Source organism: Numida meleagris, chromosome 5 (assembly GCF_002078875.1).
Source record: "Numida meleagris isolate 19003 breed g44 Domestic line chromosome 5, NumMel1.0, whole genome shotgun sequence".
NCBI lineage: Eukaryota > Metazoa > Chordata > Aves > Galliformes > Numididae > Numida > Numida meleagris.
In genome coordinates, this window is record NC_034413.1 from 66,532,690 (window position 1) to 66,557,259 (window position 24,570).

At 38.2% G+C, this 24,570-nt stretch overlaps 1 protein-coding gene and 2 long non-coding RNA genes across 28 annotated transcripts in view; 1 reads left to right on the forward strand and 2 right to left on the reverse strand.

Annotated features, from left to right (window-relative positions):
* LOC110399701 overlaps positions 1 to 12,699 on the reverse strand; it is an 84,808-nt gene extending 72,109 nt beyond the window's left edge. For 21 of the 24 annotated variants that reach the window (XR_002439364.1, XR_002439362.1, XR_002439363.1 and 18 more), the window contains exons 1-6: positions 12,186 to 12,699; positions 11,955 to 12,016; positions 3,639 to 3,723; positions 2,185 to 2,321; positions 1,342 to 1,441; positions 697 to 795 (exon numbers count right to left, since the gene is read on the reverse strand). This is a non-coding gene — a long non-coding RNA (uncharacterized LOC110399701). Of the gene's footprint in view, positions 1 to 321; positions 796 to 1,341; positions 1,442 to 2,184; positions 2,322 to 3,638; positions 3,724 to 9,104; positions 10,204 to 11,954; positions 12,017 to 12,185 lie in introns of those variants that run through there. The other 3 variants (XR_002439354.1, XR_002439351.1, XR_002439343.1) reach the window with 3 other exon arrangements.
* The window catches only part of LOC110399702, a 54,530-nt gene that overhangs the window by 17,480 nt on the left and 12,480 nt on the right, over positions 1 to 24,570 (forward strand). For both annotated transcript variants that reach the window (XR_002439366.1, XR_002439365.1), the window contains exon 3: positions 171 to 273. This is a non-coding gene — a long non-coding RNA (uncharacterized LOC110399702). The remainder of the gene's footprint in view (positions 1 to 170; positions 274 to 24,570) is intronic.
* Positions 17,554 to 24,570, reverse strand: part of LRP1B (LDL receptor related protein 1B) — a 603,435-nt gene continuing 596,418 nt past the window's right edge. The window contains exons 90-91 of one of the 2 annotated variants that reach the window (XM_021398822.1): positions 23,583 to 23,681; positions 17,554 to 21,091 (exon numbers count right to left, since the gene is read on the reverse strand). In XM_021398822.1, coding sequence (XP_021254497.1) covers positions 20,951 to 21,091; positions 23,583 to 23,681 — 240 coding nt within the window. In that variant the 3' untranslated portion in view covers positions 17,554 to 20,950. The remainder of the gene's footprint in view (positions 21,092 to 23,582; positions 23,682 to 24,570) is intronic. The other variant, XM_021398823.1, reaches the window with a different exon arrangement.

Genomic DNA, 24,570 nt, shown 5'->3' on the forward strand with positions numbered 1-24,570 from the left:
AACATGACAATATTTCAGTAAGCAGAAGAGAAATGAAAATAAGATCTGGCAAGAGACCAGCTTTAACTCTGAACCAAATCCAGCAGGCACTAGTGATAGCATATAGCTGTTATCCCTACAGTGACAGAGAAAAACACCAAAACATATCATTTCTTTTGTGTCTGAAATAGGCCTTTGTCCTAGCTCCACAGAAGAGCATTCCAGACTGGATAATGCAAGCAGTGTTATCGCAGTGCTGATGCTCTGGACAAGGTGCTTTGTGAGTAAACCAAGGTAAGTTTTATCGCTGTGTAACTAGTTATCTGTCCAAAGAATACTTACCATTTTCATTTTGTCATTAAGATGGATTCACTCTGAGTTCTTCCTTGGTACTGAGGCAAAAATATGCCTTCCCTTTGACTGCGTTATTTCCTTCCTATGCTTTCACTTTTCAATAGCATACGCAATTGTTTGATACACACGTATATAAGTAAGTACACATAAAATGATATTTTCATGTGCAGAAGTTAAAGAAAGCTTAGTCTTTACAGAAACACCCAAGAAGACCTAGATAAAGCATGCTGGTTGAATTTAAAACATCATCTGCCGTAGCAAAAAACTTTTCCAGGGACAGATGCTCAAATAAAGCAGCAAAGCTCCTCTGAAGTGAACTGAGCCATGACTGCTCCAGCTACAGATTTTGTCCATAGCAGATACCTCTGTGGACTGATCCTGATCCTGGCGAAGTCAGCCATGAAATTCCACGTATTTTCAGCAGGGCAGAATTGGTCCCAGTGTATACATAGAGCTGAATTGCTGAAAAAATGAAGGAAGAAAAAGGCGTTGTAAAGTTCCTGGTTTGCTAAGCAGATGGGAGAAAGAAGTCCAATTATAGTGTAAAGCATCATTTCACTAAAAGAAGTGTGAGTGCTGGAAGAGCTCTGAACAGAGGGGATTTTGCTCTGCCATGTGCAGTCTCCAGGAAACAAAAGGAAGGGTGTGACTGAAATGAAGACAGGCAGAATGTAATATTTTCCTTTGATGTGTAAACAGATTTAATGCAACAAAAATCAATGAGGAAACTCTCCAAAGGAGAGTATTTTAATGTGTTATCATATTTCACATAGATTTCATAAAAATTCAATTTCAATTATAGCACAGTTTACAAACAGTGCTGTGCCTCCCTGGAAAACATATGGCCATCAAAACTTCAAACAAAATACTGCCAAAGCCGCTCATAAAAAATAAATACCCATAAGCCAGTGTGTTATTGTCCTTATAATGTTTGTTGAATGCCTATAATTCTTCTCGTGTCCGCCTCGGCTGTCAGCTTTCTGACACTCTGCTCTCCCTTTCACTTACCTCCCATGGAAGATGTCTTGGAGACAGAATGCAAGCAGGAAATATAGTGTGAGGAGCTCTTAATTATTTTGGATATTATCTTACATTTCCAGCGGGGCTGCTGCAGAAAAAGAAAAAAAAATCATAACCAACCCCCTGCAAAACAACAGAGTAGAATCAGCAGAGAGACAACGGCTGAGAGATGGGATGGTGCTGCAGCACTTCTGCTGGAAATGGGGAAATAGACTCTGCCCCAACAGCAGAAAATGGTTCCCTGAGATCTCTGGGCTCCTGCACAAGCTCCTGCTTTGATAAATGAATAACCTGCCCCAGAGCTCAGTGTGTCCATGCCCGATGAGCTGCAGTCGTGTTGAAGCTTGGCACAGGGGGCACTCAAGGTTGGCGCGACGCACCTTGCCTCTGGTCTCTCTGCAAGAGTCCGTGCAGGATCAGAGGGTGTTATGCATGCAAGTGGGGGCTCATTTTTGTACTTCTGTTAAGGGATTATATCAAAGTGGATTCTGTGCTTTTGTCACATAGGGACTCAGTGTTGCTTAATACACTGTGTTGTGCAACAAAAGGGCATTTACAACTTACACATAAGGAGCTGAAAATAGATCAAACCATCCAGTACTGGCTCATAGCTGGCTCTTTCCACTTCAGCTAGAAGTTCAAGGGCAGAAGGAAGGTAATGCTGGGGAGAATGGCAAATCTGGCTTTGAGACAGCTCTGATTCACCACACCAACATACAGCTTACCCTATAACCCAGTGACTACCGCCAGGATATCTGTGTCAAACCTCTTCTCATTAAGCTGAGAAATAGGCAAAATTCTATGGAAGAAGAAGTGATGCTTTTTTCCTACCTGTAATTTCCAAAAGAATCACTGCATATCTCCGTGTCGTTCTGAACCAACGCAGAAATGAGCTTCATCCAGTAACAACAAAACTATTCCATTTCATCAGTGGAGACACATCTCTTCTGTCCTCTAAGAACATCCTACTGTCAGAAGGAGACCAACATGAACAAATGAAGGGCTGCCATGGTCGAGGGAGAACAAGGTGCCCTGTTCCTTGCTGAGCATCAGCTTTTGCCTCTGTAGTGGGTGCATGGAGAAGGGCATGTACTCACTGCCCTTCTAGACAATGTCATGCATAGGTCCCAGGGGCATTTGGAAATACTGGGATGGGGAGGGGGTGGGAGGTGGGAGCTACTGGTTTTAGAGGTTTTGCACGGTGCTTGGGCTGAAGAGAGAAGCTGGAGATGGAGGGAGATTAATATGGAGCAAATATTGATAAAATGCCAGGAATGTAGCAGGAGAAATGAAAAAAAGAAATATATGGAAGAAGGAAGACATTACTGATAGCATTAGTGAAGTGTAAGTGTGTGGGAAGAAAACGTGATGGATGCCAGCAAGGGAGGAAGAGCTCACAAAACTGATGTATTTCAGTTGTGAGAGAGGACACTGTTCAGAGCTATTACTTTTCCTCAGTACACACCTGTCTAGCAAAGACTGTGATGGTGGAATGATGGCAGGCAGTGGTGTGGGCTGTGCCTCTGCAAGGATGTTACAGGTGGTACCAGCAAATTTTGTTCAACTTTCACTGGAACAGACATCCTATATAAAGAGGAAGGAAGGATGGAAGGAAGGAAGGACGGAAGGAAGGAAGGACGGAAGGAAGAATGGATGGAAGGAAGGAAGGAAGGAAGAAAGAATGGAAGGAAGGATGGATGGAAGGAAGGACGGAAGGAAGGACGGAAGGAAAACAGCCCATATTAGCTAGTCTGTGAATCCTGGGGGGATGGTTCAATGTGCAGCCACTTCAGCACTAATGTGAAGATCTGGTAGAGATAATCCCAGCCCTGAACTTTCTGTCTCTGAAGGCTTGTCCTTGCTGGTGTATATAGAGCAAGTCTTCATGTAACAGGAAAACTGTGCAAAAATATGCATTATCTGCAACTGCTAGATACCTCTGGGACAGCCACTGGCTGAAAGGAGCATCCTATATTGGGAAAGGTCACCTGTCTGGTAAGGGGCTGCACACATAGTAAAGATATATCTATGAGAAGATGGCAGTTTTATACTTTTTTGTAGAAGGGATTTAAAATATATCATTGCTGTACACGCACTGACATTAATTCAGTGTCTCCAAAGGATGTATCTTACTCAGAGTAAGGCCAATCATCCCCACATTTACCATTACAGGAAGGCATTTAGTGGCATGTTTTTTCCCACAAGTGGTTAATGTCTTCACTAAATAAGCCACTTTGATATACATATACGAAATACATAAATATATTATATATATATATATTTACCTTTTTTATAGGTAAGCCCCTAGGGACAGACTGGTATTCTAGCTCACTGCCATAAGTAGCCACCAGCAGTGTAGTTTGGTCACCTCTAGAATAATAAAGATATAAAAAGGAAAGGGTGATTTATTTTTTTGTTTGCTTTCTTATTACAAGTGATAGTACCTAAGTTCACAGTAGACATCACAGAAGTACTAAAATTGATCGTTATCCAAATGCCTGAGCAAGTAGCAATGACTTAATGTTAAATACAAGTAGTTGACGCTTTCAAGCAAGTTCTGTCAAGAATCATCAATAAATATCCTTGTACAGAACGATGGGCCTTGTAATGTCTCCCAAAAGAACTTACAAATGATGGGAAGGCTTCGTGTACAATTACAATAGTGATAGCATTACAGCGCACAGGAACATACACTTCTGATTCTCCTTACTACCTCAGTCTTTACTGTGAAGGCAAATTTATTCTGAAATTTTCCAGTCTCCTATTTAGAGATCTGTAATGTCGAGGCAGCCTGAACCCATAAACCACGAATTCACACTTAGATGACAGTCCTGGAAGACATTTGTAGGTGTGCACGTTAACTCAACCTCACCATTAAATACAAACCCTCCAGAGTCTGCAGCAGTTTCAGATGAAAAACAGTGTAACCCTATTGTCTTCAGATTCCTCATCTCCAAAAGCAGGCAGTGGTGGAGCAGACAGTTTGTATCTGAGAGCCGCAGGAGTCAACCTGCATTTGGGAGTGATCTAGTGCACGTACAGGAAAGTGAAGTGCTGGGCTGGTATCTAAGTGCTCTTAAATATTTAACGAAGAGCCATGAAGAGGAAATTGGCAACTTTGCTTAACAGCCGGGTGACATTTAGCTGACAAACACTGTGAGCATGTTTCCCTGCTAACAGGCAGGGATAATAAAGAGCAAGGGCTGAAGTAATGGAGGTTAGCATCTTAGTTAGTGGGTGGATCAGTGGTGTAGCAGAAGGTGAGACAGAAACACCGGCTGTGGGCTGTGCAGAGCAAAGGCTCCTTGGTGCCCCTTGGAGAGTGGTCTGTATCCTCAGGATACGTTGGGAAGAGTGGCGGGCCTGGGGCAGTGCCTAGAGAAAGGCATGGATCTGCCAGGGCAAAACTCCCCAGAATGAGCAAGGTCATACGGTGGGCATGGACAGTTCTGCCATGAGGGCTCCGTGATGTCAGGCAACGTTCAGGAAGATGAAGTAAATTCCAAAAGAGATGCTGCCTGGGTCTGCACCTCAGGACTGGAGCAGAGAGGCCTGGGCCAGAGCTTCCTGCAGCACTGAGGGAGGCGGGGAAGAAGGCTGCTGTAGGCTTTGATGAGGCTACACTTGAGTGAATGTGAAGTGAAAAAAGACAGCTCTTGGAAACTAATTATTACATAAAAGTGCTCAGTGCAGATGTGTTGAAGACACAGTTATGAAAGATGGGATTTAGCATCTATTCCAATAAAACCTGTGTCAAATGACAGCCAAGTCTGACACAGTTAATTAAAGCAGGGTGCTCAGACATTCATGTATAGACAGCAATAAACAGCTTTTTCAGTTGATTAAACACCAAAGGCTGGGGCTTTTGGCTTGGCACAGGAAATACTTGCTGCAAGCACACCGTGGTGCCACAGTATTGCTGCTCCCAACCTATCAGAGAAGCCCTTGGTGCATTCAGGTGACTGTCCCATGAGCACAGGCTAATAAATTACAATAAACGACCACCACAGCCCCATGGCTATAAGGTCCCAGTGAGTTTCAGAGATGGTTGGTGCATGATCCAGGAATGAGCCGGGCATCCAAAGGGTAGGAAGAGCATTTGGAAGTGGGCATGCATTTTGTTGTGGTGGTTTGGTTTTTCCTCTTCCCTTTGACAGATGCTCCTGTTGGTTTTTAGGCAGAGAGAAGCTGTGTCAGAGCACTGAAAAAAGGAGTTTGGGAGCACAGAGACTTATTCTTAGTGCAATCAACTTCCATTGTTCATAGCTTTCAACCCTCATCCTCAGGAACAGTGTCACAGGCATGCAGTACGACAGGCAACGTTTACACATGTAACAGTAAAGTGCCTTGCCACAGATTATGTTTATAGCCAAGAAAAGAACAATAGAGAAGCAAGAGAAGCATTATATGCCTTTCACAGTGCCTTGTCATTAACAACAGCATCCTGCAGCCTTTCCTCCTCAGCAGAGTTTTACTGAACAATTTACTAGGACCACTGAAAACTAAAGCTGGCTGTGGGTAAATGTCTGCTTTCCATCTCACTGGGTTCATTAGGAGGCATGATTAACCCTCTCACTGAGAATGCCACCAGCTGTACTTTCACACTGTGATGCTGGTATCCCAGGAATTGTGAGCATGGTTCACATTACTGTTACGGATTCCCACATTTATAGAATATTTGAATGGATAGGACATGTACGATCCAGATGAGAAAAGTAGTATGGCAAAATTTTTGTTATGTGTTTTCTTTCTCTTGTAAGCAACAACAATAGATTTCCCAGGCACTTCAAGATGGTAAACACTGTGGGAAATGGAATCAAAGGGACTTTCTACTAAAAATTTCAGCTGAGAACTGCCAACAACATAATAAATGTAATATAGTATCATATAACACAATGCAATGGAATGCAAGCTGGCTGCTGGTGTCAGAGGACTGATAACAAAAGTAAGGCAAGTTGTTGCATACAAGGGCTTATCAACAACACTAATTATCTCTTACTAATTGCTAACAGGTAAAAAAATATTTTTATTACATATGATCCAGAGAGAAAAAAGAAGCTAAAAAACATATGGAGGAATGAAAGAGCAAGATGGGCACATTTCTAGAGACTTTGTGCTGGGTTCATTTATCAGTCCAAGTTTTCCAGGCTCAGGAGCCAAGCAGAGCTTCCTTTCAAATCCGTGCTGAGCTTAAAAGTAGCAGAGAAAAGCAGCAACTCAAAATGAGTTTTAGTAATGAAGCTGCTCTTTACTTTTCATAAGAATGGATTTTTTAAAAGATTTGTAAAAGAGAATTGAATTTGGATCCATGAATTCTGCAGTAAATGACGTAACTCGAGTTAATTAAATTCTGTCACCCAAGAAATACATTTTTTCCTTCTTCCAGCAGATGTGTGCTACAACCGTTATCTTGGTTGAAGCTAAGCATTTGTTTTAGTTCAATGTGTTTTCCTAGTGAAACTATTCTGAGTATACTTCAAACATATGAAATAGTCTCACGAGCAAAATCTACTGAGAATAAGGAAGATGGAAAATTAAAGCTGATGTGAATCAGCTCAATATTCTTTTTTGTTAAATGTTAGTGCAAGCATAGGAGTGGACCCGACCAAGATCAGCCTTTACTCTGGGAGGGGGTGGAGTGTTGCCAATCTTTCCCCTTTAGGGTTACTAATTACAGTACACACCACCAAGGATCTCCATCAATACTCAGAGGAGCCTGTGGGATTGAGCAGCAAATGACTAAAGTGTTACTTGCAGCATTAAATCACGGGGAGTCCCAAGTTGTACAGCAATGGGAAAAATAAGTTTTTTCTCTCATCTTTGTGGAACAGATAGCATGAGTATCATTTAATGCCCAGATACCCATCAGCAGTATCCAACAAATGTTCATTACCATGACTAATATTTTTCTGAAAAACAAGTACACAAGATGCTTGTATGTATCAGTAAACCACAGGGCAACACTGTTTTACTTTAAAATGCACCATTTTTCATTTTTTTCACTTGAATACTTTCAATAGCAATATTGTGTGTTCTTACAAGGGTTTCAGACCACAGATTTATGCTTTACTGGTAACTACACTGCTACTTTCAGCAGTAAACTCTTTTCAGAAAAAAACATAAAATCTCATGTGCCCTGACTGCACAGTGAACCTAAAAAAAATCTATCATTAAGAAGCGGGTTTGCCACACAGAATTTTGAGCAGCTTTAATTTCTGCTGTACGTTCTCACCCACACTGAACAGTGAACTCTCGAGCTCACACGCGAAACATCCAGTGACAGGATTTTAAATCCTGGAGCATAAAGAAACTGATTTAATCATCCCAAAGCATGTTGATAAAATAGTTAAGTAGATTAGATTAAAATTCCGTACTTGCAGTGTTTTATGAGCAAAGCTGTTCAGTCCTATGGGTAGCATTTTTCTTTGCCGTAGTCTAAGAAAAGCATCACAAACAGTTGTGTTATGTACACTGAATACATGTTACTTATATCATAATAATTGCTCAGTTCTTGGCAAACTCAGAATTCAGAGTACTCATAAAGAGCAAGTTATGTGCATATCCATTTCCTATTAGAAATTTAATTACGTGGAACCAGGCTATGAAAACTAGAAATTTTGCTTCCTGCTCACGTGCCTGGACTTTTGAAGTCATCTGCGTGTTTCTGTGGCACCTTAGCCCCAGATATTGCTAAATTAAGTGCCACCAGATCTCACAGTGGCAGAAGAAACACTTACAGATGCATATTTCCATACACAAATATGAGGCTGCATCAATGCCATGAGCAGAAACGAAAAACATGTGTACATCTCAGTGGTGATCACTGCTGGTTTCCCCCTAGCTTGGCATGCAGAATGGTTATGGAGAATCATTAAAAGCCTTCAAGATGGAAATCACAGGATAAAAAGTAGGATGATGGAGCACTTTGTTTTGTAAGGCTGCTGTCAGGGAGGTTATGTCAGGGAGCACCTTCAATAGAAACAAACAATTTCTATGAATTTGTAGCAATGAAAACTAAAATGTGAGATGTCTTTGTTATCATAAGCTTCTATTTCCCTATGTATTATTTAGAAATATCTCTTTACATGAATTCTTGTACTTTACAAGGTTCTTGTGGTCCCTTCATTGCCTTGAAGCAAATGCACATCTCTGCATATCTCCATGAGGGAAGCAAACCAGACTAGACAGCTGTCCTTCATAGCTGATGTGTCTGATCCCAAGAGAAGGTCAGCGTAAAGTGGCAGCAAGAGTAAATGCAAGAGCCATCAGGGAGAAAAAAAGCATGTAATCACTGCAATTACACATAATAGACCTAGTGCTTTATACAACCATATCATTTCCTTCCTTGAAGGAAATGTACGGTCAGGACATTCCTGAGGTTGAGTATGCACGTTCACTTCCCTTACCTTCTTTCCTGCTCTTTGAAATCCATATTTTAGCAGGGAAAAAATTCATATTTTAGCTGAGGAAAAACAAAGCAAAACAAACCAACACCAAACCAACACAGAGAAGTTAGGAAGAAACTAACAAACAAAAGAAGGCCTGGGAATACGACAATATGCTGGCTATTGGAACCGTTATCCCAAAGAAAGCCGCTGCCCATTCAAAAAAACAGGTCTTTCTTCCAGCTGCCTTATGGCCTAAATCAGGAAAATTCAGTCATTTTCTGTTGTATAGGAAGAATAACACAAATGCTGTTTCTTTTCCTGAAGGTTAACAGCATTCAGTTAATTCCAAAATATCACACTCACCCTGCTTGGCGATGCAACAGACTCCTGGGGTGTCTGTTGACTTTCCACCCCAATGCACTCAGTAAATACTACGGATTGCTCTACCTGCAAATCTATACCAAAGTACAGCTATGTCAGTCCAACCTCTAACAATTATTTCCCTTTCTTTCATCTTTTGGCTTAATTGTAGTGGTGGGTATGTGACAGCTGAAGGGAAAATCTATAGATTTTGAACCAAAGTGTAATGGGAGCAAGGTGGGTCTCAGGTACATATCTCCTTTAGTGGCTGTGTCCCTAATCTGCTGCACAAATGGTTTTTTGCAGCCAGTAGGTCTGCATTTTCACATCTTGTGGTCAGTCATTAGTGCTAAACTGTTAATGGACTCACTCAAATCAAGAACTACAAATGCAGAACATCATTGCTTTCTTGCTGATGCTATGAGTATCATCAGACACCTTAATCACACATGTACCTGTGGCTCTGCATTTAAAAGACACTTGAATAGTGTTGTGGCAATTAAGTGCAGACTATTACAAGTGTAAAATATGTGACTTGCAGCTTACCACTGTAATTTGATCCTTGACATTGAAATAAAACACAAAAATGACCATTAATACCATTTGGAGGGGGAGTTTGTGGTGAATGTTGTACCTCTCAGGACGTTTTCAGCCACTCACAAGTTGCTCTCATAGCAAACCCAGAGGATCACAGTGGAAATAATGTACTTCTACCCCGATCCTTTGTACAGCCCTACTCAAATTTAATCTTTGCTGAATTAAAGCATTATCTGTTTAGAAAGACATTTAATTTTTATTTAAAGAGCTTCTGTGATAGAGATTGCAACGATGACCCTTGGTAATTTGACTGAGTAGTAAACATCCTCACTGATTGTAAACAAAACCTCAGAACTAAACAAATGTACTATCCTGAACATTATCAAATTTCACTCACCTGATTCCATTTTAATCCCATGGATTCAACACTCATTTGTACTTTTCTATCCTGCCTCGCCAAGTGATCTCTGATCAAATGACCCTTTAAGCTGTTCTTTGTTCTAAGAACTTTGCAAAGCCATAGGTATATTTTTAATCGATGACCCATTTCAGTCCCATTTTAACTGCGCACTTCCCTCAGACGCACTATTCAAGCTAGTCTTTAATTTCGTAGAGTTAGCATTTCACCTTTTTTTTTTTTTTTTTTTAATTTGCGGGTTTTGCTGCAGTATTGGCATTACTGATTCTTTATCTGCATTACTGGTGATGTTTCAAAAGATTCAGCCTGTTATTGTGAAATAAGGCAGGGCAGAGTCAGCAGAGACCTTCCTTAAAGCTAACAAAGCTCAGAGGTCTCTTTGGAGAAATGATTAGGAATGCTTTGTAGAACCATCCCTTGTTGTGCTGTATAGCTGTAACAAACTTAGATCTATTGGCATAGGACAATCTTCATGATTCTTTGATATTCAGAGGTTTTAAGAAAAATTACCTCTTGCCTTTTTGGAGATAGATATAGCTTTGATTCTTTGGCCTGCTGAAACATGAAGATATTTGCTCAGAGCTCCACTTTGATTTCAGGATAAGTTTCTTAGAGTTTGAGCCTAGCATCAGCAAATGATCAGTGCATGTCTTCATTTACAGAGTAAGACTTATGAGCAAAGAAGTGACAATTTAAACTTGTGTGATCATTTGATAATTTACTCTTCTGAAGTAAGAAGGAGACAGCAGTGAGAGCAGCCACTGATCACCCATCAACATTATCAGATACCAGTGATGGTCCAGAGCTACAGATAAGGAGGACCACACAGTGCCTTTGGGCTTCATTCTGCCATCCACAGCCTGGCTGAAGACATCATCTCAGTATGCTCCTCGATGATCATGAGTGGTAGCACAAGACTGAGACGTGTACCCCAGAGTGGTGTCATCTTATCCGCTTCATTTTTGCTCCTCACTTTCTTAAAAGTTGTAGAAAGAAGTATGGTTTACCCACGATGGATAGGAAAAGCAGCTTCAAACGTCAGCAATAGAAATTGAGACATATGTGTGAAAAGAGAAGGTCAGCAAGTGCTGGAACTGGTTGTTCAAGGACAACACTGACACTCTTCAAGAATGGGAGAGAAATGCCTATAGAGCCTGGCTTAGCTACAGCTGATTCTGTTTGGAGACATGGAGAGGGCTGATGGCACTCTCAGGTCCTGTCAAGCCTCATGATTCTGTGTTTGTTATCCTTAATTAAGTGGTTTCTTCCCCTCAGTACTGTCTACAGTTTTCTGTCATCTGTAATGAGGATGACTTTGCTTTTCTATCATTCAAATCTGGCAGAAACATCACAAGTTCTTAAATATTAATTCGAATTCTACAAATGTAGCAAGTACAAAGAAAGACTACAGTTCAGTACAAAGAGCTCTATTTCATGTTATCTGTAGCCATGGAAATCCAGCTAATTTTCCTGACGTTTTTTTCAACCTGCCATATAAATGCTTCATAGAGAGTAGGTAGTAAAACACACACACACACAAATTATTAACATTAAAGAAATAAAAATGCATTTGAGTACTATGGAATGTGAATAATTGAAAATAATGAAGAAAATAAGATGCTGTTGGTCACTGAGTCCTACAAACTTTGGATAAACATGCATGCTCTCTAAAACAGATGAAAGCAAAAAATTAAAAGAATCCTGTGTAATTCCTCAGTTATATATACTACATTGTGTGATTTACTGGGTAGACTATTTTTCTTCTTTTAATTGTTGAAGCAGCTTGAAACAGGACACCAAATTGACAAGTATAGCCAGTGGAGCCTCTCAAGGATACACTGGGAAGCCAAGGCAATGGGTAGGAGATATTACTTGCCTGATTTACAGTTTTGCCTTACCTTCCTATGTGGAGTGCCTGGTTGTTACCTTGCACCTTGACCTCTTGCAAAACTCCTGCCAGCTAAGGGAAAATTAAACAGAAGTATTTTTACAACATCCACATTTAAAATAGACCATGCAGTTGTGAGTGAACAAAACTCACATTTTAGTGCAGTTCTTTTTCCTTTACATTTAGCCAGTTTGCATATATCCTTCTACACACCTCCTGGAATCTCTGACTTTCCACTCACCTTTGAAGCTGCATCCTTGGAGACCATCCTGCCTTGGCGGATAACGTTGTGCCCATGCAGCCAAACATCTTTTGCAGGTCCCCCAAGGGCTAGTCCCAGATTTATTCTTTTTCCCTGAAACTTGCTGTTATAAAATGGTGTGAGTGCTATTGGTTAGTTAAGAAGCACATTGTTTCACTTCCTCTGGGCCACAACTGTTGCATTACTAGGTCAAGAGCTCTCTCCTTTCCTGATGGGCTAATTCACTGCTCTTGTCATGCTGAAGGGTAATGCTTCCTACTCCCTCCCCTTTGGAGAGTCACCGAGCACATTTCAATGTGAAGTGTCCTCCTCAGTGAACTTACATATTTTACATCATGCTGTACAAATAAACACACTCATTGCAGCAGCTAAATGGAGTTTAGAAGTTTGCAGGTTATTGCTTTTTCCTGCGTGATGTGGTAGCAATTAACTACACTAGTGACAACGAGCTCGGGGTGAATGACCTTGTTATTTTCATCTGTGGTAGGCTCTAACAACTGCTCTGATAATAATGATGCCAACAAAAATAGGAGGTGATACAGAAGTTTGGAACAATGCTCAGGTTGTCATTTTGTATTTGTTGGATAGGGCTCTTTAAACAGACAATGTAATCACTGATTTTTAATTACCTTGTCATTATAGTCAATGTTTGCTATTTCATTTGGTGCTAATGTCCTTGTTAACCTAAATTATCTTATTCCTTCAGTTACATTTTCAGTTTTAAATTGTATATTTATTTTTTTTAAAAAGAATCTGTTTTATAAGACATGAGGCAAAAAATATTTTAAGTTTCTCAGTTTGGAAGCACTCTATTTACAAATACTGAAATAAATTATACATTAAAAGAAATACTTTTAGCAGTAGGCGCAGATGCTAATACTTGTATGAATGTCATAGTAGGACAGAGAAGGAAAAAAGTCTTTTTTGCTCCACTGATCATAGCACTTTAAAATGACACAGTATTTTGTTGCAGTGTTGGTATTCCTCAAGAACAGGCACTGAGGTTTAGTCAGCTGTGATTAATTCAGTGACAAGAGACCTTCTTCAATCCCTTAACACTTATTAAATTTATATTAAGGCTGATCAATGCATGATGAGAGCAGGCAAACAGTTTGACAGATATTCTTAAAACCGGGAAGACAACATATTGATTAGATCTATGCACAGCTTTAGCTGTTTGGTGTGCTTCTGTTTCAGAAATCACAAGTGAAGCATTTTGCTTTGGTCTGCAGAAGTGGGGCCAACAGGACTTGCGGTGGTTTCCCATCAGCCCCTCACACAGCACGTGGCAATGCATAATCTGCATTTCCTCCACAGTCCTTCAGTGCATGCCATTACTTTTGACTGTCACCACAGTACTGGGAGATTACTTTCAGCTCTTTGCCTTGCCGTGTCCCAGTGACCTTGCATATTTAATCATAATTGGAAGTCAAGTGACTTTTGCAAGACATGAATGTTAATTAGCTTTCAAATTGCTAAAGAGGGTACTTCGTCTGGAGATCCTCTGATTGCAGTAATTAATTAGTTGTGTGAGGTCAGCCTCCTGTCTTGCACAGTTCATTGAGCAGCTTCTTTTCAAATATTTATAAAGATGTTTTAGTACCTATCACTGAAAGGTGCATTAATGCTTTAATTTTAAGCAGAAAAGGGACAGCCTAATATTGTTGGATGTGGCTTAGGTAGTATATATAATAGCAATCTCAAATTAACGATTATGTTATATTTTTAAAATGTCAATTAAAAATAGAGGAAAAAAGATATTTGATTCTATAGTATAGGAAATAAACTGAAAAAGTGAATTAAAGCTATAACCGTAGACTAATTAGCATTAAAATATTGTTCAGGGCAATGAAGTATTAGGATTTTAGGAATTTCAAAAGGAATAGAGCACCTAAATGTACACAGAAAATCATCGCATATCTTTAACGAAGGCTTAACATCTTCTGACAACTGTTGGGTAGGACGCACCAGGGCATTACAGTGTATGAACCCAATCACACACACAGACAAAACCATGAGAAGGTCACAGTTGTTTCAGGACAGACCTATTTTCAGCCTGCCTCTTGAACTACAAAACCCTGCGGGGTGGATGTGTTCTCCTGAACCAGTCCAAAGGCCACCGAAAGAGCAGGGGCATGGGAACTCCAGCCTGGGGAGGCATGGGCTGCGTGCCAGCAGCAGGGCTCAAATGAAGCATGGCTCCTGCTGCACAAAGCAGCCTGATTATAGCCTGGCTGCTAAAAAGAAGTCAAGTCCAATGCCTATCTGGGATATGAAATTGGAAAGCGTGACCTCTGCACTAAGGACAACAGTGTAGCATTGCATATTTTCACACTTTACACCAATCGTACAAATTGGCTCTGATCAGTGGAGGATGCACTGTGCACCTCAAAACTAATAGCAAGATGTTCCTCCTATTATCAAAACCAGCAAATCAGATTCATCTATTTTTTTTTTTTTTCAAGAAGCGTGCATCATTTGAAGGGAATTATATGGACTTATTAATTTTTTTGGGGGTGGTGTAGCAGAAGAGGAGAGATGCTGAGATCCACAGATATGCCTGGAAAAGGGTAAACATAATCTGATGCACAAGAGACATCCCACTTCACGGTCTGTTCTTCCATCAGGACACCTCTTCTAAGACATTGCTGTAAAAGGTGGGACATCCCTTCCACTACCTGGGAGCATTATTCTAGCATTACTTGCATTGCTTTCTGCTCCTTACCATAGAGAAAATTGGTTGTGAACCACTGAAAGGTCAAATTAAGCACTCTATACTTCTGTAAGTTTGAAGCTCCAGATTTACAAAATACTTACACATCAAATTTCACCGAGCATGCAGAATTTCTGGTTGGCAATGTCAAGAACCTCATACTAGCTTAACTATACTGCAGAGAGTGGTGGACAAGGACATCAGCTATAGAACAAACACCACAGCTCTTAAGAGCTTGGATTCAGAGTCAATAAAACTAAGGTAAAAATCACTGGGTTTTTGCTATGTTAAGCTCACAGTGGCAGTATTAATTCCAAAACAGCAAGAGTTTATTTGCTCTGGTCCATACTTGCCAACATAATGATCTTCTGTTTGAAATTCAGGGCTCATGCGAGTCACCAGGAAGCATGTATCCCTGGCTACAAGGTGCCACCTAAGTCACTCCATTTGCCACAGTTAGATGATATCTTACCTGAGTTATCAGCATGCTGTTGTCAGACACCATGCAACACTGGCCACTGTGGTAACATGGGGAAAATCATCACCATTAGTTTATCAGGAAGTCCTCAGAAACACAGGCAGAAAACCACTGTAGGGACTTGCCCCAGCAAAATGCAGGGAGGGCCCATATCTTTGCTCTAACTTTCCTACCAGATGTGACTGCTCTGATGCCCAGCAACAGCATGCTCCTCAAGGGCTTGCTACTGACTTCCCAGTGAACCTTGACTTCACCATCCCTAGCTAGGGATATCACATTAGCCATATAGGTGATGCCCAACTCTTCCAACAGTTAAATAAGTTAAAACTTTGTATCTTAGCATTGTCTCCTGCCATTTAGACAGAGCAGCGCTATGCAGACTGACTGCAAAGCTCAGTGTGCAGCGCACACACGGGTACGGCTGGCACCAGGTTCAATCATCCACACCTTTGGCTCTGCCAATACAAGCAGCAATCCACCTCTGGGGCTCAAGAGTTGGAGCCTCCTCCGACTCTAAGTTATTCCAGTGGCTGAACGCTGCCCTGCTGAGCAGATCTTCAGCAGTATCACCAGAAAAACAAACCCACTTACATAATTATCTTATACTAATCACCTATACTAGACACATACTTACGTGGCACAAGAACGCTGCTGGTGCACTGCCCACGTGAAACAAGAGGGAGTCAATGCTACACAACTGTTTGCTGAAAATGTATGCAGTGCCAACACTTGTTAGGTTCAGATTTGCTTATTTAAGCTTCAGAAAAAATTCAATGATCAGCTTGTATCCTTTTCCCCTCCACGCTGACCATTCACTTGACATAAAGTAACTTAAAGAAAAGAGCTTAACAGGAATGCTTAATAAATATAGCCCATGAGTTTCCTGTGGGAGGTACAGACCCTCCCTTTCTATTCATCTGTTAAAATGAGGTTTTGCTGTGAGTAAAGACACATCCAGTCTGAGATATATATATATATATATATATATATATACACATTACATATAGTATTGTGGATAGGCACATATCTTGATTTAAAAAAGATTTTTTCTTCTTTTGAAAAATAACTATTATTAGGTTTAGTAACAGTAGTAGGAGTATTCGTACAATCTTTTTTTCCCAGGTAGAGCTCATCCAGTATCCTCCAGAGGCCAGGAGACAGTTCCCACTATTCATGTATTACTTTGAAGGCCACTGTCAGAGGTCATGAAGTCGCTACATGTACTAAGGGACGTGCAGCTGGCATAAGGAACCAAAGGATGCTTTATGCCTCTTTGCTCCTTTTCGTCATCTAACAATACAGGCACTAAATTAGAAACTCTTATTTTCATTAGACCCGTATTCCACACATGTGGAGATGGTAAGTGTGATAAATTAGAGAACTGAGATGATGAATTATCATCCCCTCTGCCAGCTATACTTGTGTCCCTCAATCCATCTCTCTAAGACTTGAAAAATTCCAAGTGCCTCAATTTCTTGGCAGAAGTGCCCAGGGCTACAGAGACGAGCTTCACCTTTTGTTTGTTTTTTTTTTTCACATGAAAAATGTCTTTATTTTTGAAGCTGATTACCCAGAGGACTTTTTATTATCAGCGTGATTTCCTCCTTATATGACTTTCTTATCCTCCAAAAAGGAGTGTGTATGAGAAGGAACTCAGTTTTATTCTGATTATGCACTTTTATGTGAAACATTTTCTGAAATGTATTTGAACAAAATTTTATTACATGTGTGACCTCACTACTTAAGGTCACTGCCAGCCTGATACAAATAAGTTAATTACTGTTATGTTAGGGCCTTATGCATTATAACTTAGAAATACATTTTAAAGGCATTCCACTACAGAGTTTTCCTTCTGTAAATATCAAACGTATGGACCGTTCAATAAATGAAAGACATTCAAAAATAAAAATCAAAATAAATATGCTAGAATGTATTTCCTAGTCCCAAAGCTGTTTTCACATTATCTTAGTCATACAGAATACCTATTCAAAGTTGCACAAGCATCATCCAACTCAATTTGTAGTTTTGTGCATTTTTTGGTCATACTTTTGTGTTTATGCAAACTCTTGCATAGAAGAATGAGAGCTTCTAGCACAAGGCAAAGACTTCACTGCACTGTTATTATATATAAAAATCCCAGCAAATCATCTACACAAAAAATTTTAAAAATTATTACACAAAATTCCAAAAAGTGCTGCTTTTTTTTTTTTTCTTTTTTCCTCTTGTGTTCTTTGCAAAGCTTCTCCTCTCAGCAAATATTCTGGGAATGTAATTTGTATTGGAGCATATCACGTTCCCCTTCAAAATTACTTATATGTTTTTTTTTTCTGTTGAACAAAAATGTGTGCAGTGAAAAGTAAAGAAGAAACAGAGCAGCATTGTTCACCCAGGAACCTGGAACCATTCATTAGACACTGTCTAAGTGTAATAAGAAAATGAACAGTGTATTTTTCAGGGTTAGATTTATCAGTTCTGTTTTCCTGAATTATTTTAGTACCTGATATTTACGGAAACAACAAACTTCTTCACACTGCTAAGAAAAATTATTAGCATCATGGAAAAATAATTGTAACCTTATGAATTCAGTGAAATAGTACAGTACTAGCATTCACATGAAATGCCATTAGTATCTTCAGGAAAGCAACCACAAAAAGCCTTGCACCAATATCCTGAAGAGACAGACATTTTAATCAGTGATACAAGCATATTTATCCAGTTTTTTTTTCTTTTCTTCTAAGCTTATGTCAACTTAAAACACACAAGAATTGGTGGCATTAATAAGAGCAAAACGGTTGTGGAGATGTAGAAAGTTCAAAGGTTTTGTTGTTCCTTGTAACTGTTTATACAATTTTGTGCACAAAATTATTTTACTCAACTTATGAGGATGCATATGCAGGTTATTGATCAGGTTCTCAACTGTCCACTTTTCATCTCCTTAGTGGTTTGTGTAGATACAGAACCTGGGGATTTGGGGGCTCCTAAAGGATTGTGAGGAACTGTTTCCATGGAGAACTTTGGCAAAGTTAAAAATTAAAGAACAAAAAAATCCACTGGGGATTATTACAATTGAAAGACCTTTAAGGCATGGCAGTGGTAGAACACAATATCTTCATCAAAATTTCACTTATAATGTAAAGATCAGATTCTGATCTAATATCCAATATCTAATAACTACACTGACATCAACTGTGTATTTCTAAGAAAATAAATAAATTTAATTTTTAGATATTTACATTTAAGCTAGTGTAAACAAAAATGTCCCACTGAAAGAAAACATGAGACATCACAAGAAATAAAGTTCACCAGATCTGTGTAAGTGTTTATGATTTCAAACCCATGTTACCTGCACACCCACTGGTTAAAATGTAGTTCTGCCTGAGTACTGAAGATATGAGATCGTCTCTGTGAGAAAATAAACATTTCTGAGAAGAAAAACTGCTCACATCTCATAAAAACTACAGTTATGTAAAAACTGAGGGCCAGATCCTATCTGATGGGTTAAACAGAATAAAGGCAGAACCTGTGGACTCACAGCTCGGTGGTATGAAACTATTCAGTACTTTTGTAGAAAACAAAATAGTTTTAAAATTCTATTGACAGAATATACAGCCATACACCTAAGACACCCAAACGTGCAGAGCTGTAAAAACATCGAAATAGAAGTTGTATAAAAAGCAAAAATTGTCATAAAAAAAGAATTTCGCCATTTGTACAAAGCAATGTTCCTTCCCTTCAATTTGTTTTTCTTTAGTTTTCATTTTTATCCTAAATTTAAAAATTAGTCAACACACTGAATTAAGTATGTAGATTTTCATTTAAATAAGTCAGTCAACAATTTTTTTTTATAAAGTATTTAACACTTCATTGTAGAAACATAGGCAAAATGACTATTATAACCAAAATGAAAAATACTGTTCCATCTAAAAAAATGTACTTAAACAAGAACCTGAAAAAGTTTATGATATGCATAACATTGTTCAAGCAAAATTGCACTAGTATTACATAAATCAGGAGTTTTATAAAGGCCCCAATATGGCAAAGTTTAGAAATAGGTAGTATGCATGCACAATAGTACAACAAAAATCTTTTATAAAACAGCAGTTATTTTTGTAATGCTTGTACAAAGGGAAGAAAGAGCAACCACAAACATATTTAATCTGTTAGGTTATTATATTATGATAGCTAAAAGTCAGTCACGTCTAGCAGAGGAAGGAAGAGTCCTCCACAGTATATGTGTGAATCAGTCTTTTGTGCCTTTAAAGTTATGTATAAAATACTTTGATTCAGTTCAAACCTGAAAGACATTGTATTCTTTATTTTCATGAAAATTAAAAAAGTTGAGTCAGATCTTTCTTCTTAGCAACAACAGAAAACAAACCAGGTCAGAGCAAGAGCGGGAAACCAATACTGAGAATTACTCCACATAGCTGGATTTTAATATTTAACCCAGGCTATTGAAACTCAGACTTAAGTAAGGTTTAACTACTGTGTAATTTGGTTATGTTTTATCTTATCAATATCACAGTTCATTTTCATTTAAAGAAACTGCAGTGTTTTGGATTCCTTAGTATCTCTAAAGAAGTGTGACTTTTTTTTGTGACGGTCAAAACTGAATGCTGTGATTGTGTGTGTGTGCTTAAGGTGTTTTTTGTGTGTCTTTTATTTTTTTTTTCCCCTACTGTGTGGTACATATTTGGGGAATTATTAATTCATAAGTAATGCACGTGATTAAGTGAATAAACATATAATGCATGTGTAGGCAATGCCCTCTTGTGCTCTAGGGTGGCTACTGTCCTACAGGACTGTTGGAGTTCATATGCTTTGTCCCACAGCAAGTAATGTTTCAGCTTCCAAGATATATCGTTACTATGTTCTATAAGGTTTTAATAAATACAAAGCTTGTTTACATGGTATATATGTTTAGTATATCATGTACAGTCACTGAATTTCTGAAACATAATCATCGTGTTCATGCAGATCATTAGATGTTTCATTTCTATAGTCTTGTTTACTTCTTGGCAACCTAAAGCTAATTGAAAAGCAAGTTATGTTTGTTTGTGAAAAGTTATCTAGCTTCATCAGGATCTGAAGAGAAATTCTAATGGGCACAAAGAAGAGAGTAGACCATTCAATCATTCTTTCACCATTTAAAATAAACAAAATTACACACTGTACTACAGCTTCCAGACTACATAATGAAAAAGTGCAAATACCATCTTCATTGATTAAGTAGAACCAAAAAAGTTCATAGAAAATAGATTGCTCATTTTCACGCTACAAACGAATATGTTGTTTGCAATTTTAACAAATTTAAAGGTGTGTTATTTCAGCAGCATTGTTGTAAATTGTACTGTAGTGCAGTTTCTTTATCATAAAAATACCTTACAAATGGTCAGTCAAAAGTCATCAGCAAAAGAAAAACTCAGAAAACAATCAACAGAACAAAAAAACAGAGGTAATGCTGATGCCAAAACAATTATAATACTGTTGGTACATAGAAAAGTAATCCTTATATTTTATACATTTATACAGAGTATAAAAGGTAACAGCAGATTATGCCACAGTCTCCCTTATCCCAATATCTATTTTCTTTGGAAGGAGTTCTCTTCTTTCATCAACGCTTGCTAAGGAGTTTCGACAGTTTTGTCCATCCATGTATAACTTTGCATACACTGGATTGGAGTAATTTGTTGGCTGCAGAGAAATTAAACATATATTAGATCAGAGAGATTAAACCAAAATAAACATTGATGGAAATGGAAATGGTGTGGTTAAAGCTAGAACAAGTACACAAAATATAATTGGACTTATTTAATAGATACCTGGATTTCTGCAAAAAATGAGTTAATTATTTAGTTCAAATTAAATTTGTGATATGAGACATGCTATTAAAATAATCAATGACGTGACATGCAGCATTTTATGATATTAAAACCGTAACAGAAATGACAAAAATAAAAACAAAAAAACCTTGAAAAATGTCTCTGAAGTTCACTTGTCCACCTTATTACACTGGAAGATTTCAGAATAGATATGACGAAGTTTATAGAGAAGGTGCACTGTGAGACCATGTGACAAGTTTAACAGTAGAAAACTGCAACCAACGGTTTCCATATATTACCTGTTCTAAGACATCAGCATCCCATCAATAGCTGACCATGTTTTCGAATTCTGTGGCCCAAATATACAACATGATTTGACCAAAAATTCAATACTTTTGTAAATTAAACTTTCTTTAAAAATAAACCAGCGTAACTATTAACATATCATAGTATTTACAGATTGAGAAGCATTTTCTCAACAAGTTTGGTACCTTGGACTGTAATGACAAATCTATTGAAATGAGTGGTACTTCATTAGAGGACAAGGCCATTTTTAATTCTGCAAAGCATTTGAGTATATGAGAAACGTCCTACATTTGACAGTATAAAAGGATGTGTAAAATGGATGAAACTTATTCCCTTATTACTAATGCTCTGGCAAAAGCACCGTCCAAGATTTATATTATAAATGTCTCAATTAATTTCGTCATACTTTGTGCTTTTTATCAACTTGTACAAGATCTTTGCTGTCCAACTAGATATTCAGCTTTTTACCTCTAATAACTGGAAAGTGTAGTTTATGGTCAAAATATTCCTGTAGCTCATAAATAATTAAATAATGCAGCTTTGCTTATACAAATACTATGAGTGGGAAAACAGTAAGATAGAAAAAGGTAAATTATATATTTTTTGTGTATGTAAAAAGTGGCTAAATTTTTAATTATTCAAAAAATAAGTGGGTAGTTTATTCAAAAATAAGCTGAATGCACGCTGGATAACAAATGAACAAATAGTCTAGAATCTTAACTCGTCTTCTCCCTACTGATCAATACTTTTTCTGATCTCAGGATCAAGAATCTCTTTAGGCTGCCTAGCTAAAGCAGCCATACCTTGGGGTTAGTTAAAGGCTGCCTGTTCCATCTACTGCAGGTAACAAAGGGACTGCCTGGTGCTTTATTCTTTCTTAGAATAGAGGAAGAAAAAATGTTTGAAAAACAAGTTACTCTTCTGTATTAATGGAACAGAAATATATGATATCTGCTGTAGTAAGTAATAAGAGACAGTTCTCAGTTGTGCTTGTCTATTCCCATTGAATCTGAATCCTCACATTTTTCATAATGATTATCATTGGAAATTTAGGTTTATGCCAATTCATGGGACTTTTTATGTCATCAGCCATCACTGTTAAGGATGATAACTACAACAGTACAGAGACTCTTGGCATTTATATAGTGCCTCACTGAGTTATTTCGTATATAATAGTAGGCTCTCTCTCATGATGTACTCTGTGAGTGGGTTCTAATGAAGTACAGTGAGGTACAGAATGTAACTGAACTGAGTTGAGTAACAGAAACAATTAATGCCAGAGAAAGGCATATATTCTAGCTTATTGGTTCTGTGTCCCATCAGAAACATCACACCCTTTACAAATTGTTGAATTTTCAATACTAAAGAACGTATTACAGTCATGCAATGCAAATGGCACAAAAGATGAATATATACTGAGGCACATGAAAATGAGTATCATATCGATATTCCTTTTTAATATTTTAAACTTTAATGTTTGCAAACATTGAATTCCTGTTGAATTGTAGTCATAGTGTTGGTGTTTTAAAAGTAACTGCCTTAAGGTTTTCGTCAAAAATTCACTGAAAGCTGAGTAATCCAAAAATGCATTGCAAGTATTAAATAGTTCACTCGACGTGTATCAAACTCCTCTAAAATTAAAAACTTTTTTCTTTTACTTGGGAACTTCTTTCAGCTTGATAAACTTTACTAAATGTCTGCAATTGCGTGTAAATTGAAAATATATCAATATATATAGCTGTGAATGCTATGCTAACCTTATATAATGCTATGAAAACGCATCACATTGCTTACTGGCTTTGCATGCCTTTGTAAAGACATATTGCAGTTTTAGATCACGTTAAAATGATAGGTACAGATTTAATTTTGTATGCAAGTAGGAAATCCTTATTTCAAAATGAAAGAGTATAACTTCCTGTTGTTCTTGCTGTTAAAACTCAAAAACAAAATAAAAAAAACAAACAAACAGAAAATGCCTCTATTCTAAAATGACAGACAAACTTTCTTTAACGAGGGGCTGTGGTGGAATGAAATGGATTTGAATCATCATTTCTCACCCCTGTTGATAGTGGTCCTTTCAAGTCAGAGTTTAGGTAGATTGATGGAGCTGTGTGGGGAAGCTTGAATGCAGTGGGCCCTCCCCCTATGTATCTGGCCTGTATAAACAGAAAATTTTAGTTTCTGTGCTAATAGAGCATTTTCCATGTGTACTTATCATCACTGTTAAATAAACAGTGTACTGATTGAAACCATTATTTCAAGAGTGACGTACAGTAAAAAAGAAAAATAATCTCATAACAGCTATTCTTCAGCTTGAAAAATTCTTGCATTCAGTATCGGAATAGAATTCAGCATTTTAAAATCTTATTTTTTTTTTCCATGAAGGATTAGAGCATTGCTTCAGTTACTCATCCTCCAGGGAGTAACTCCATTTTCAGCTTACCTCTTGTATTCTGCACTCTGACTATGTGATTCAGCGATGACATTCCTAGAGCTAACAGTAATCCGGTTATTGCTTTGTCAGAAATGCCAGAGAACGATGGCTGCCCTTTGGTGTATGTCTGATTACAGAGCTCTAGGAAAGATATCAAAGCATTACCCTGTTCATCCCATGTCACATCACTCAGGATGTTCAGTCACTGAAGAGTGGTGCTGCAGAAATGACAGCATCTTTTAAAAAAAAAAATGATAATACTTGCAAGTTTTGTGTAAACATTTAATCTATCTATCCAGCCAGGATTCTGAATTCTTCGTGCTTTTGAAAGTTTGCACATAGAATTGCTCAGGTTGGAAAAGGCCTTCAAGATCATCAAGTCCAACCGCAACCTAACCATACTACCCGAAAAAACCCACCACTAAATTATGTCCCTGAGCACCACATCCAAACGATTTTTAAACACATTCAGGGATGGTATAACAAGTTAAATCTCCTATGCATAAATATACTCTTTCACACTTCAACATCTAGACTGTATTGTAATATACTTCCGTTCAGTATTAATTCCATGACAAAAAACTCATTTTGTAGTTTAGTTCCAACTCTAT